Source organism: Barbus barbus, assembly GCF_936440315.1.
Source record: "Barbus barbus genome assembly, chromosome: 9".
Lineage (NCBI taxonomy): Eukaryota > Metazoa > Chordata > Actinopteri > Cypriniformes > Cyprinidae > Barbus > Barbus barbus.
This window is the reverse complement of record NC_136737.1, coordinates 15,148,910-15,163,668: the sequence shown is the minus strand read 5'-3', so window position 1 is coordinate 15,163,668 and position 14,759 is coordinate 15,148,910. Positions and strand designations below refer to the sequence as shown.

Here is a 14,759-nt window from a genome sequence, read left to right as displayed (position 1 = left end):
ACTGGCTCTAATGGCCTTTGAAGGACCTGGCTAATCCCCAGAGCTTGCATTCAGCGAGCCATAAAAGCGAAACGAGGCCAAGGGCAGGCCCCTGAAACTGTAACAGCTCTGAATTGTGCAAGAGGGAACATCACCCAAGTGTGCAACCCTGGCAAATGAGTGTGATAATGGACTCTCAACTGAGTTCAAGTGCCTTGATGGTTGTGGTTCAAATTTGCACAACCTCACTTACTGGCAAAATAACATCTGAATGGCTTCCGTGTTGGTGCCACCAAGGGATGTACTTTATATCGGTACCGTATCGGTTATTGGCCGAAATTAGAGACTCTTTGATCACTATTGTTCCATATTGGATGTTTAATTGTGCAAATTTATAACCCTATTTTTTAATATTTGGATTAATTTTGCAGTCATCTAGTGTTCACTTAAAGTTCATCTTTACAAACAATAATAATTTAATAACAGTTAAATGTAATCTTTAGCAAATCTCATTACCGAAAATCCATTCAATATTCATATTTGGTATAATTTTGTATAATTTACCATTAAATAGTTGATTTTAGTATTTACTCATTAAAACAAAATAGTACAGAATATTAATTTGGGCAACTTATCATATATCAACCATATCATGAAAAATTATCGGCTTATCGGCATCCCTAGTGCCTCCAATTATACAGATTTTAAAATAAAAATATAAAATGAAAATGTCAACAAAAAAAAAAAAACGACTGTAAAATTAAACATTTTATTCTTACCAAAACAACTTAGAAAAAGAAATAAACTTCCAAATGCATTAAATCTGTATTTTGTATCCTTTGTGTTGGTACAACTGTATTGGTATATTTATTGGTATAAGTATCGACTTCATGGCTAAGTGTTCTGCTAGGAGCATTTGGGGTAAAATTCTGCAGATCAGTTTCAGTATTAAGGATAAATGTCGCTTTCCAACCATGACAACTCTGGTACATAGAATAGAATATTATTTTCAAGTTTCAGGCTTGAGTGAAAATGACATACTCTTTATTATACTGCAGCCCTAAGAAACACATGGCGAGCCGTAAAGAGCAAGTCTGAAACAGATGTTTCACATTACAGCCAATGGGCATTTATGAGACTGGACAGTAAATGCTTGGAGTTATTTAACTTCAACTTGTGTGACATGGTCAAAAATCTTTTCATTTGATTTTATTTTTAAAACGTGCAGATTTCATCACCTTTTATATGAACTATAGCAGTTCCTATTTGCTTATACTGTCTGAAATATGTCAATATTACAATCCATATTCTAACTCATTAAAGAAGTGCATGTGTATCATCTATTATATACCAATATTTTAAACTTTCCATTTATCTGTATCATTGGTTATATACTCATTTACTTCAAGTAACTTAAAAAAAATAAATAAGCCTAAATAGCACTGTTAAATTTAATCTTTAGCAAATAACTAAATGAACCTTTACTTGTGATCCCAAACTCCACTTTTGATCCTTGATTGATTTCAGTGTTTTATTTAAAATGTATTTAGACTACATAGTGTACATTTTAATATTGGTTATTTTTTGGTTAATTATTAGCTTTTTGTATAGAAAACTTCTTAAAGAGGTCTAATTATTTTAGGAAAAAAGTGTTTATGACTTGGAAAAAAGCATTGTTGATGGTTCTCTGCTCTCGTGTATCAACTGTACCAAGGCCGTTCATCTTGTTCAGGCTTATTATTGCTGAAGAATCTATTTAACGACCAATTTAATTGTGAAAAAGAGCAAGTTTACCTCACACGCAGACCTCTGGTGCAATGGATAGCAGACTAATAGGATGAAAAAGACTGATGTTATCAAAGCCAGCGTAGTTTAACACACACCACCCCACTCCCTGGAGATGGCAAGAATGTGGGAACGAAGAGAGAAATCAGGCCAGGCAAAGAATCGCCTCAGCCACGTCCTTTCTTTGCACTCTCGTTGTTTCTTTCATCCCTTTCTTTTTACTACTTTCAGAGTCCGGATGGACCCAAATGCAAGCGAGTACATCTGAACAAACCACTGTCCTGCTTATAAATGGGGGGGAGGGGGGTGTATTTTTCATTATGGTTTATGTGCTGCTTGCGTTTCTTCATCACCCCAAAACATTATTTTATTTTATTTTTATACACTCCAGGCCAGACATTTCAAACTATTTTGATATTCTGTAACTAATAACAGGACATTCAGACATTTTTAAGGATGAATAAAATGTCCAAGCCATATATTTTAGGTGACACCATATATATTACATATAGCTAAGGTCAACCAAGGGGCCATATGCGTCTCAAAATAACTAGTTTGTTTGAACTTAAAATTGCTTGCGAATTAATCAGCACTGTGTAACATTCAGTTTAATAGTTAAAATCAATGGACATGCAGATGGACTCTGCCGAAATGTCTCGCTTTTTTCTACACATTCAGCTTAGACGGAGCATTGGAAACTGGTATAATAAACAGCTCAGCTGTACACATTTATTACATCAATAACAGCCATAAGTTACGTTTATGGCTGTGTAGGGTGTCATGGGATCTAAATAAGACATGAGAATCATTACAGGCTGAAACGCCTAGACAGACTTGCGTAATTTGAATAATATACAGTAATATGAAGCCAAGGTGGAAAGTTGCACTAAATATTGGAGCATAGACAAGCTATATTAGTATACTAGGACAGAACTACTGAGGTTACAGGGTCATTTTCACAATCCGACATTATATGTAGTGTATATGTGCACTGTGTAGGTATAGGTTATAAGTTTTTGAATTTAGAAGAGGTTTATGTGTGTAGAGAAGATGTGTGTCATAGCTTGTAGCCGTTGGAGACTTCATATAGTTATGATGCATGTCTAGAAACTCATGCTGGAACTCCTCGGCTGCTCTCTGGAATATTTTCAGGATCATTCAGTTGTTAATTAGCTTTCTTAGACTTACATCCAAAGAGGGCACAAAATTATATAGTGAACAAAATATTAAACAATTATTAAATTGCATGAAAAACATTTCTGTTTAAATAAATGTTGCTCTTTTGAACTTTTTTTTTCATCAAAGAATCCTGATCAAAATGTATAATTGTTTCCACTAAAATATTACAACTGTTTCCAGCATCGATAATAAAAATACAAATCCATTTTGAGCACCAAATCAGCGTATTAGAATGATTTCTGAAGGATCATGTAAAACTACTGAAAATTGGCATATTGCATAACGGATTTCTTTCAAAAATATTTAAAAAAAATGACACCAAACTTTTTAGCGGTAGCATATATAATTATTTATATATAATTCTACACATCTGCCACCATTTGTGGATTTTTTTTTATTTTTTTTTTTATTATATTTATGTAATCAGATTACTTTTTCGAGTAACTACTAAAGTAATGCATTACTTTTAAATTTACAAGTTTACTTTTATTTGAGTTAGTTTTTCAAATAAGTTATGCAGGTTACTTTGTTTCTCGTTTATTCACTGGCAGCTCTCCTGTCCTGTGTTGAGATAAATTGGGAATGAGGTTATCTTATCTGAGGCTTATTAGTTTCACTTTTGGTGTGAAAGGGCCTTTACATTGGCCAAAAATATAACTTTGGGGCTTTTTTGTTATTAAAAGTAAATAAGCATTCCAGTTCAGGTTACAAAAAGTAATGCAAAAGTAACGTAATGCATTACTTTTCATAAAAAGTAATACGGAGTAACACAGTATTGTAATGCATTACGTTTAAAAGTAACATCCCCAAGACTGACCATCAGATGATAACCTTTTTCTCCAGGGTACCAGCGTTCTGTGAAAATACGATTTTGAGTGTAACACAGTCCAAATGTAGGGCAGAGAGGGTTCCCGCACACTTGAAACTCAAGCTGTTTAAAGCAGCAGTGACTGGGGTGGGCTCATGGCCTGAACGCTCATCCCACACACATAGGCCTCGAGTTAATTCGGCTCAAGAGCACCTAGGAGGAGGCTGATCTGATCAAAGGTGCTGGTCACGGCCATTAGGCACATCAATAAGGTCCCAGCATGAAAAGGTTGTGATCTGAAAAGGGTTAGGAAAGAAAAGGAGAAAAAACAACATCAGGACCCTCTAAAGGAAGAAAGCAAACTGTGAAAAAATTGAAAAGGTACGTCAATCAACTACAAGCACCCAGTTGGACACAAGAGATTCCCAGGCTTTCACCCGAAAGGGCGACAGGCCAGAGAGGGCTGCTGGAGGGGGCAACCTGGGAAATTAAAGACCCTCTTTAAAAAGCACGTGGGGGGGGGGGGTTCGCCGGAGAAACTTAGCTCCATCTTTCACCCTGTCGACCCCCTCCTTCTCTTTTAATTGATGTGGGTGGAACTTTGCTCTGTGTGACAAAAGCCGGGTCATTAATGAGACCTTGTCAGCTTCCAAATCTCAGGTAGGTAACAAAGGCCTATTGGGAGCAAAGGGCCAGTTGAAGGAAACATAATTTTAGGAACCTCCTGACCTCCGCCCTGGCTTTCCTTATTACCAGCATCTACATCCCGCGTTCTCCACCAACTCCTCCTTCTGCTCCTCTCACCCGATGATAATTCTGACAAAGGAATCGCTTTGAGAGCTCCTTCCTGCTTTTTTTCTTAAATTATTTGCTTTCAACGTCAAAAAAGGGCTGAATGATCTGAAGATGGGCTCCCTTCCAGAAAGTAAAGGGTGGGAGATTAAGGCAAAAGTGAAAGAGTAAAACGACTGTGCAAAGGGCTTTCAGAAGTTACATATGAGATGGGAAGAATGGGTAGTCTACACTTGACTAAGTCTGTAGAAATTAGGATTTTGCTTGTAATGGTTCAAGCAGCTTATTGCCAACTCCGGCCAAAACATGTCAAAGGTCAAGAGAGTTTGCTGAAGATGTGATGAAAACAAACTCGATGCAGTTTCTTGGAAATTATTTTCACCTATTAATCATATTAATCTTGTTCTGTGTTGAAAATCCTTTACCTAATTTGGTGTTCCTGGTCAAAAACGACCTCAGTTTTTGAGTGGAAAATTTTCAGAGGTCAGATCAATGAGGACTACAATCAGCCAGTTCTAAAAAGAAATACAACACTTGTGCTAACTGAATATAAACAAGTTTAATAAAAAAAAAAATGGATACAATATTTATGAATAGTATTGTCACGGTGCACACACACAAGGAGGATACAGGAACATGCAAACAAGGAGTAAACTCAAAATAACAGTCTTTAATCAAATCCAAACAAGGCAGGGCAAGGCTGACACAGACAGGAACACCGGGGAGTAACGAGTAGACCGAACTTAAATACACAGGCTAATGACACAAACACAGCTGGGCAAGAATTAACTAATAATCACACTAAACAAGGACAGGAAACAAACCAAATAAGGAAACATGAGGTGGGAACACATGACACACACAACAGAGGACTGACAAGTATAGCATAATGAGAGATTTACAATCCATTTTTTGTAGACTGGTCATTTTTGACCAGAACACCACAAATGTAATATGGTGGAGACAAAAAATATTCTTTTTTCCCCCACAGGTTTTCACTTGCCTTGTGTGAGCAATGTTATAGTCCAATGTGATAACATAAACTAGCCTTTTTGGAGAAAATAAAATCTTCTCTTTGTTAAAATGACTGGAGCACAACATGATATTTAAAAAAATACTACCAACAAAAAGCATAATGGTGTATATTCTAAATGGTCTATCCATTCACATTACTCCACTGTACTGTAGGTCCATGTTGGTCCATGTAGCTGTGCAAAGTATTTTACTACTGTCTTCAAAGTTTTAGGTTGTGTTGGAAAATTTGTTCGTGAAAAATTTAAGTCCTTGAGCACTCCAGAGACCATGGGCCTAAGACACAATAGAGGACATTTTCAAAAGTGAATAAAGATTAATAAAGGTCCAACTGGCCTTTATATGTGTTTGGTCATGCGCCAAGAACTTGAATAATTTCACCTAGATAAATCCGCACCAACTACCCTTCGGATTTTCTCAACTGAGTTCAAATAATGATAAAAAATGTATAATTTATATGAAAATTAGATGACAAATGATGGCAGAATGGGATCTTTTTCTAGCGCATTAAATAAAGCACTAAAACCAGTTCTTTATTCACAAGGTCTTCCTGACTTTCACAGCTGAATTGGACTTGACTCACACATTTGAACAGCTAATAATGAAAATTAGAAGTAACAGCACTTACTTCAGACACCGGTGTTTTTCATTTGACTGGACTGTTCCTCATAAACTCAATGTGAGCTCCAATCATCTGGGAGACTGGCTGGATGTCTTATGAGCTGTTTGCAGGCGTCCGTCACCAAAGCTACCATGTTTGTAAACACGGCAAGTACATAACATATTGGCTTTCAAAGGACAGACATTATAAATTGAGGTCGCAGCTGTATACCTGAGCTGTATAACTATCAGCACGTCTTCATGATGAAGGGCTACATTATCCACTTAATTTTATGAAGAAAGACATTACTTAATTTACATATGCACTGTTACAAGAAAAAGATTTTGTCACTTTCTTTTGCCTGTCAGCTGTTTCCCTATTATTGTTTCCTTTATATTACATTTTTAAATTTTAATATATTATTTTCGTCTTTTTTGTTACTTTTACTGCATTTTCTAGGTTTCAATACATTTAAATTACATTTATGCATTTGATAGATGCTTTTTAAAATATATTTATTGAATACATTGTTAGCTGATTTGGGTAAATGCATCTGCCGAATGCATAAATGTAATGTAAATGTAAATACATTTAAAAAATAAATAAATAATAATAATTAAAAAGCCAAAAGAATAATGAATATATTCTAAAAAGCATTTAAAAAAAAAAAAAAATAGTATTTCAGGAATGAGATGGCAAGCATTGGAGGACTACACTGTAAAAAATGATCGTGATTTAACGGTAAAAAACTGTGAAAATGCTACGGTAAAAACCTGTTACATGGTTAACGGAAACTTCCTGTAAAATTTACAGGGAAAAACCGTAAACTGATGTTCCCAGAATTCCCTGCGTTCCATTTCAAATTCTGTTTGAATTTGACGTTTTTTCTTTGAAATAACTATGTTTCTTCTTAGTTTTTTCTTATCAGTTATGTTTATTAGGGTTGTATGTTACATCTAATGTTGTTAAATTAATTTTTATAGCATATTTCATTTTAAGGAGTCTCACCATGATGGTGTTTAGTGCTTGTATGAATCACACTGCATCTGCACCTTCTGTAAATGCTATTGTTTAAAAGTTGCTTGTGATGGGCTTTGGCTCATCATGTGACTTTCTCATCATCACCTGCACTTGGTGGTTATCAGTGTATTTCAAAGGAACAAAACAGATTTCAGTACTTTAATAGGTTGGTATATTAAGATTATATCAGTTAAAGAAATTACGGTATTTAACTGTAAATTTAAGTTAAAACCGTAAAACCTAAAACGTTGCTACTGTATTTTATACGGTAGAATTCTGGCAACCACAGCTTCCAGTATTTTACCGTGAATTTGACAGATTTTTTTTTACAGTGTATTGTTTGCTTTTTGCTTTAGAGTTAACCACAAACTACATATGAACAATAATGAATGATAGAAGTTTGTTATATAGTGACATTAAATTGCTGCAGTTGCAGTGATTTAATTTCCAGTTTCCATCAGAAATAGCTTAAACCCAAGAATGTTATTCTATGCTATTCTGTTTTCCAAGTCTTTCTGATAGAACACAGTATTTTTTATCATAATAAAACATGTGTAATTCAACAAGTATATTCATCCCAGGAAGTGTCACAAAGTTGCAGACGATAATTAGTCTATGAGTTTAAACTGGAAGAAATGGCTGTTGATAAATAGTTACACCTGCTCAAACCTGACCGCGAGGGTTTACTCAGTCACAGCTGAAAAGCTTTAACCAGAATCCCAAACCCAAGTTTTTCGGTCTGCCACCTGCAACACATGTGTTCAACAGATCTGCCTTCCTGTGTTTTTTTGTGTTCATTTCCCAACTGGCGCTAGGTCAACATCTCATTCAGCACCTCAGTGCGGTACAGTGTTTACAGTCCTTGTCCAAAGCCAACAGCTGATTTGTCTGCAATGTTTCCCCTTGCTGTATTATAGAGAGGCACCCAGCTGACAGCAAATGGTTTGCAGCATTTTGTCTTTTTTTCTTTTAAGCTGCTTTTATGTGCCTTAAAACTCATGGATACTCTCAACAGATAACATCAGACAATATGAAGTGTGTGATGTAATGGAGACGAATGCTCTCAAAAAGCAATCTTTTTTTTTCACAGGACAGTCTCAGGTCATCTCCAAAACAATCTGCTCTATTGTCATGACAATGGTCCAGCCTCCATTTTTGAGCAAAAACAGCAATAGAAGAACCTAGCATGATGGACATCCAAACATAATCAATCTGAAACCAAACTGCCAGATCACTAGAAAAATTTATATAAAAAAAAAAAAAATAGTCGAATAGGTGAAATGCATTTTTGACTTTTTACTATTGATTTCATTGATTCATTCTTGGTATATTCCTGAGCATGTAATTCTCCTGACTTAATTAAGTGTTGGGAAACGTTACTTTTCATAAATATTGTTATATAAAAACAACTGACTTAAGGGCGAAAACATGCAAGGCAGAGGAGAGGAATGAAAAAAAAAAAAAACTTAAAATCGACAGATTTTTTTCTTGTAGGTAACATGGTTTCACAAAAATGTCTGACCATTTTTGTGGTTAAGGGTTAGGAGTAAAGTTCAAAACTTATTTCTTTCATACAAATCTCATGAATTACATCGTACGAATGTGTAAATGTGTACGAAATTCGAAAAAGATTGGGTTGAAAATATCATTCTTGTGTACAACCACCAGAAAACAAGATCACTGTTGTTTCACGCACTGATCAGCATGAAAATGACAAAGCCAAATTTTTATTTTAGCAAGTACACCTAGAATCAATTTTTCAGTAAATACAATAATATGATGTAAACAATCAAAAATGAAAATTCTGTCATTAAATGCTCACCTTTATGTTGTTCCAAAGAACTTTGTTCAGTTTCAGAATACAAATTAAGAAAATTGTTGATGAAATCCAAGAGCTTTCTGACCCTAACAGAACTACCACGTTCAAGGCCCAGAAAGGTAGTAAGGACGTCATTAAAATAGTCCATGTGACATTAGTGGTTCATCTGTAATTTTATAAAACGAGAATACTTTTTGAGCGCAGAGAAAAAAAAACAACTTTATTCTACAATTTCTTCTCTTCCTAGTCGGTCTTCAACACTTGTACATGAGAGTACCACGATGCATGCATCTGCATTCCTCTGGTTGTAAATATGCATGCGCATGCATGTTCTACATCAGAATGCCAGCTCCTGTGTCAACAGCACCACACGCATGTGTCGTGCTACTCTCATGAACATGCATCGATTGACACGAAAGAGAAGAAATTGTTGAATAAAGTTATTTTTGTTTTCTTTGTGCAAAAACTCTCTAGGCTTTTACATCAGAAATATCCTAATTTGTGTTGTGACGATGAACAAAGGTCTTACAGGTTTGGAATGACATGAGGGAGTAATAAATGACAGAATTTTCATTTTTGGGTGAACTAACCCTTTAAGTAATGCATTACGTATTCATAACTTTAAAGTTGTATCCCCAAAATTGTCCATCATATCAATGCAGCATATTGCCGTTTTCAACACCATAAGTGCCACATGAGTTCCAAAGAAAACCATGTCTAAAAATCTAGGTTGTTCTTGGTGGATTCACAAAGAGCATCATTCAAACTGGCCTATTGTAGTGTGTCCTGTTTTTTCTTGTCCTGGGAGAAAGAAGAAAAAAAAAACATCCCTTGAGCATATGGATGCCTGGTTTTCTAATCAGCAATGATAGAGTGGCTTTTGATGGAGAAACTTACCCTTTCTAAACCAGACTTCTGTTCCTTTTTCCCCCTCCTCAGGTCTGATGGAAATCCGATCTGTCAGTGTGGGAGTTGTCGCCATCAAATCTGTCAGCACCGGCCTGTACTTAGCTATGTCCAAAAAGGGAACGCTCTTCGGATCGGTAGGTACATCACAATGTTTCAGCATCTTTATAGCATTAATATTTTGCAAACTAAAGAAACAAAAATGTGTAAATCTGGGTCGTCCAATAAATATCCTGGAACTGATTTGGTTCCAAATCTTTGGACACTTAATTTTTTTGTGAATTGAGTGCGTGCCACCAGACAGTTGTTTGTGGCTTGTTTAATGAAGACGCCCCATTGCATGGTGCGCTTTAACTGCTCTCTGAGAAATCTTACCCTGGCAATCTGTCACCCAGCCATGATAAGATGGCTTACAGATGGCTATATCTGTCGTCCGATCCCCAGAGTAAACATGACAAACCTTGGGAATCACTCGAGACCTAAGCACCCTTCTTTTCTTACCCTTTTGAACGATTATTAGTCGCATTCACTCATTCCACAGTGATCTTATCGGACTGTAGGCTAAAGCTGCCTTGACCAAGACTCTTAAATGTGATTGTCATCATCCTTTTTTTCCCTTTTAATAGTTAGTTTAATAGTTTATCCAGCTGTGGCAGAGTGGTAGAGCTCTCTTGGCTTCGTCAGGCAGCTTTTTGAGCCTATGCGAGACAGTGACGGTTGATTTACAATGACAGGCTGGTAGAGATAAATACAAAAGCATAATGGGTACACAATAGGATGTTTGGAACATAATTTACTTCCAGATTTCTGATGCTGTTTTTCACCACATGGTTCAGTGAGCTTGGTAAGACTGTATGGTTTAATATGCCAAACACTGAAAGGAAAACCACATATTTGGACTTAGTGATGCATATGTAATTATTTAAGAAAATTGCCACTGTAAAAACAAAATAGCTGACATCTAATCTGATTATTGGAGGCTTAAAGCTCAAAATCTGCCGTTTAAAAAAAAGTAAATTTCTGTGTCATCTGTGTAGCCAGACTTTTGCCTTTTGGAAATAAACTTTGCAGCTTACCTTAGATTGTAATATAAATTTGAATAAACTTACGTCATTAAAAAAAAAAAACATTTCACTATTATATTTTTTGGTAAAAGCAAAATACATTTAAGATTGGAAAATTTAAGCTGATAAAATGTGTAAGTCGCTTTGGATAAAAGCGTCTGCTAAATGCATACATGTAAAATGTAAATGCATTTTCTTGCCATTTGAGGTACATTTGGCAATGTTGTTGTCATCTGAAGGTGTAGATGAACTATATTTTCACCATTTGATATATTTTATATATTTCCATTAAGTTGCTCTGTATACAACATATATTTAGCTTATATTTGAAGTATATTTTGGCCAGAGAAATACATAAATATTTTTAGTCATATCGTCAACTAACGGTCATTGCACACAAAATTTTCGCACGTCGAAAAATAAATACGACCTCATGTTGTGTCAATCACATTTACACACTGCCCCCGAAACTTTCGTCTGTCATAATAAAATTCGGATCAGATTCGATTTTCTGCTTTTTTTTCATCCGTAAGAAGCATTTTGATAAGAAAGTATGACGAGTACGAAAAAAATTTAAAAACGGATATGAAAATTTCGGACTCAGTGTGCAATGGCCTTTAAAAAGGATGTCTCGTGTACTTGCTACTAAAAATATTAGAAAATACAGCTACTATCAAGTCAAGAGTGGATCTGGTCATTTGAGTCGGCTCTTAGCAGTTATTTATTTTCAATCATCATATCACTAAACGGACTCATAATGTTGCTAACAAAATTACTGTTGAATTTGTTTTTGAATTTTGTAAGCATATACGAAGACAATACACATTATGCTGTCATGTCAACTAAAATGTTACTTTCATCAATTAATTCTGATGCCATTTTAGTTTTCTAGATGTAAACTGAATTTAAATGAATGTATCTGACAATGAAATACTGACTAAAACTAAACAATATTTCTGTCAAAATACAAAAAGAACACTTCATATACTAAACTACTGTAAACGTTTTGATGTTGTCAACAACACAGAGTAGTGACTCAAGCTGCACTCTTCATTTGACTCGTTGCAGGTCAGATACAGCCCCAGCTGTAAATTCAAAGAGCGCATCGAAGAGAACGGCTATAACACCTACGCCTCCCTGCACTGGAAGCACAGGGGGAGGCAGATGTTCGTGTCGCTGAACGGCCGAGGGAAACCCCGCAGAGGCCACAAAGCTAGACGGAGACACCCATCTACTCATTTCCTCCCTATGCTGGCCACATAGTTGGACTCTTCCTCATGAGGAATGCTATGCCATCTGCATTTGATGGGGACTCATTAAATGTTATTAAGTTCTGGTTTGTCTGTTTTTTTCCCTGAGTACTGTTGCACAGTACATTAACTTATTACTCTGTCCTCTGGCTCAGCTTAAGACCCAGTACAGTCTAAAGCAAGGGTGTTAATATGATGTATATACAGGTTACGTATTAATGTTATTGTTGAGTTAACCAGGCATTTACTGCATCTATCGGTTATGGCAAATTTCTGACTGACATCTCCAACCTAGTCTCATTGTAAAAAACATACTCTACATACAATTCAGTTTCCAACTGAAATGAACACTAGTGGCAGTAAAACGGTGACACCCTTTTATTCTTTTTCACACAATATATTATAAAAGACTGTGCTCTTCTCATCTTAAGGCAAAGAAACTCTCAAACAACTTTTACCATACTGTATGATTTATAAGCTAACATTTGAATGTTTGTATCACATAACCCACTCTACCATTCAAAAGTTTGGCATTAGTATTTTTTTACTTTATTTTAAAATAAATTAATTCTTTTATTCGGCAAGGATACATGGTCGAATTGGTCGAAGGTGACAGTGAAGACATTTGTAAGAAAAGATTTCCATTTTAAATCAATCCTGTTCTTTTAAATATTGTTAATCAAAGTATCGTGGTTTTTACAAAAATATTAAGCAGCACAACTGTTTTTTTAATAATGAGAAATGTTTTTGGAGCAAAAAAGCATATTAAAATGATTTCTGAAGGATCATGTGAAAATTCAACTTTGAATTCAACAATGAATTACATTTTAAAATATACTAAAATAGACAACAGTTACTTTAAATGGTAATGGTTGTCAATATTACTGTTTTACAGTATTTTTGATCAAATAAATTCAGCCTTGGTGAGCACAAGACATGAAAAAATCCTTATAAACAGCAGTGTGCATGTTTAAATATGTGAAACATGACACTCAACGGATGACCTCAAAGTGTAGCATAGAAACAAGTCAAAATGTCATGGTTGTTTCAGTGTAGTTTTAATATCACACTTGCTTTTTGCTAACACTGTTAGACGGGTATAGTGTAGGGGATATGTTTTCATGTTGCAGTCCATAGAGATTTAAACTTTTAGCGCCATTCACCTGACATTTCATTTCAGTCTTGCCGCAATATGTCTGTAGGAACCGATTGTGGCTAGAAGGGACACCGCTAAGACCGGGAGCTAACAATAAATTAAATTTTCTACCTATTAGAATGTGTTTTATTAACGTATACACCAACCCAACCCTAAACCTACTCCTTACAATAATGCAAAAACAGTAAATATTGTTGTACATTGTGACAAAAGTTATGCTATATTGATGTGCGCATGCCTAGTAGATGAATCTGTATACAATCTAGCCTTAACCGTAGGAACCAGTGAATCGCGTCACATTCGTTTGTTCCTGTGAAAAATAAATGCACCATTTCACTTGGGAGCTGTAGCGATACACTTAAAAAACAACACAATATCATTTTGAAAAACTGCCACCATTAACTTTTTTTTTTTTTTTTTATGAGACTGGGCTGGACATCACATTTGGTAACTGGTCATTTTTCAAAAGCAACTACAGAAATTGGTTGTTTGAAGGAAAAAAAAAAACGGTTGCATCTTGAAATAAGGCAGCTACAGTGTCGGTATGAAAGCCATTTAAGTACAGAAACAATTGTGACTTTGAAAAATAAAAAATAGCTAATTAATTTCTTGTAATCGGAATGGTTTAACAACAAGATTCTCACATATTACCCTGCCAACATGCACTGTAAAGACCAATAGAAGAACATACAACATCACTGATAGACAAAAAGTCAGGCAAATGCAAATAGATTAAGTACTCAGATCAACTTTTAGCATAACAGACTTCCTATAACGCTCTGAAAAGGTGTTTTATACCCATGTGTTTTACTGTCATATTAACATGTTTTCTTTTCACAACTTGTCGTAAAATAGAACATTTAATATATTTCAACATTTTGAACTCTACTGTTCGATTGTGATGTTATTGTCTATGTTTTGTCCTTCGCAACCACAGTCTGCTCCATGTATCGGTGAGAATCTGGCTCCCTCCACGTGCCACCGACCACAACTGCATGTTCTGCCTACTAATGATCAGCATTACCTGCTGAGTGGTTAGCCGTGGCAAAAAGTCCAAAGATGCTGTCCAAAAAGGCGAAATTCTAGCCGCGCTAATGGAAGCTTCATCTGTTTGAGTCAAAACAGGGGTCTGCTTTCACCTGTTGCTGGCAGTCGCTAAAAAGCTCCGGAGAATTCTATGCCCATCTCGCCTGTTAGTCAAAAAGTAAAAGGATTTTATTCACTGTATGAAATGTTGGTTGACATTTTGTGTAGTTATATGTGTTTGAACAAGGCGATGAAACTAATGGGGTATGCTGAAGTATGTGCGTATATATTATATTACAAGAGTGCTGTGGTTTATTAGCCTCATTGATTCTCATCTTATTT

At 35.5% G+C, this 14,759-nt stretch overlaps 1 protein-coding gene across 1 annotated transcript in view; it reads left to right on the top strand.

The window, feature by feature from the left end:
* LOC306875599 (fibroblast growth factor 22-like) overlaps nt 1-14,277 on the top strand; it is a 29,449-nt gene extending 15,172 nt beyond the window's left edge. The window contains exons 2-3 of the mRNA XM_079426277.1: nt 9,955-10,058; nt 12,054-14,277. Coding sequence (XP_079282403.1) covers nt 9,955-10,058; nt 12,054-12,248 — 299 coding nt within the window. The 3' untranslated portion in view covers nt 12,249-14,277. The remainder of the gene's footprint in view (nt 1-9,954; nt 10,059-12,053) is intronic.
* Nucleotides 14,278-14,759: the final 482 nt, after the last annotated feature.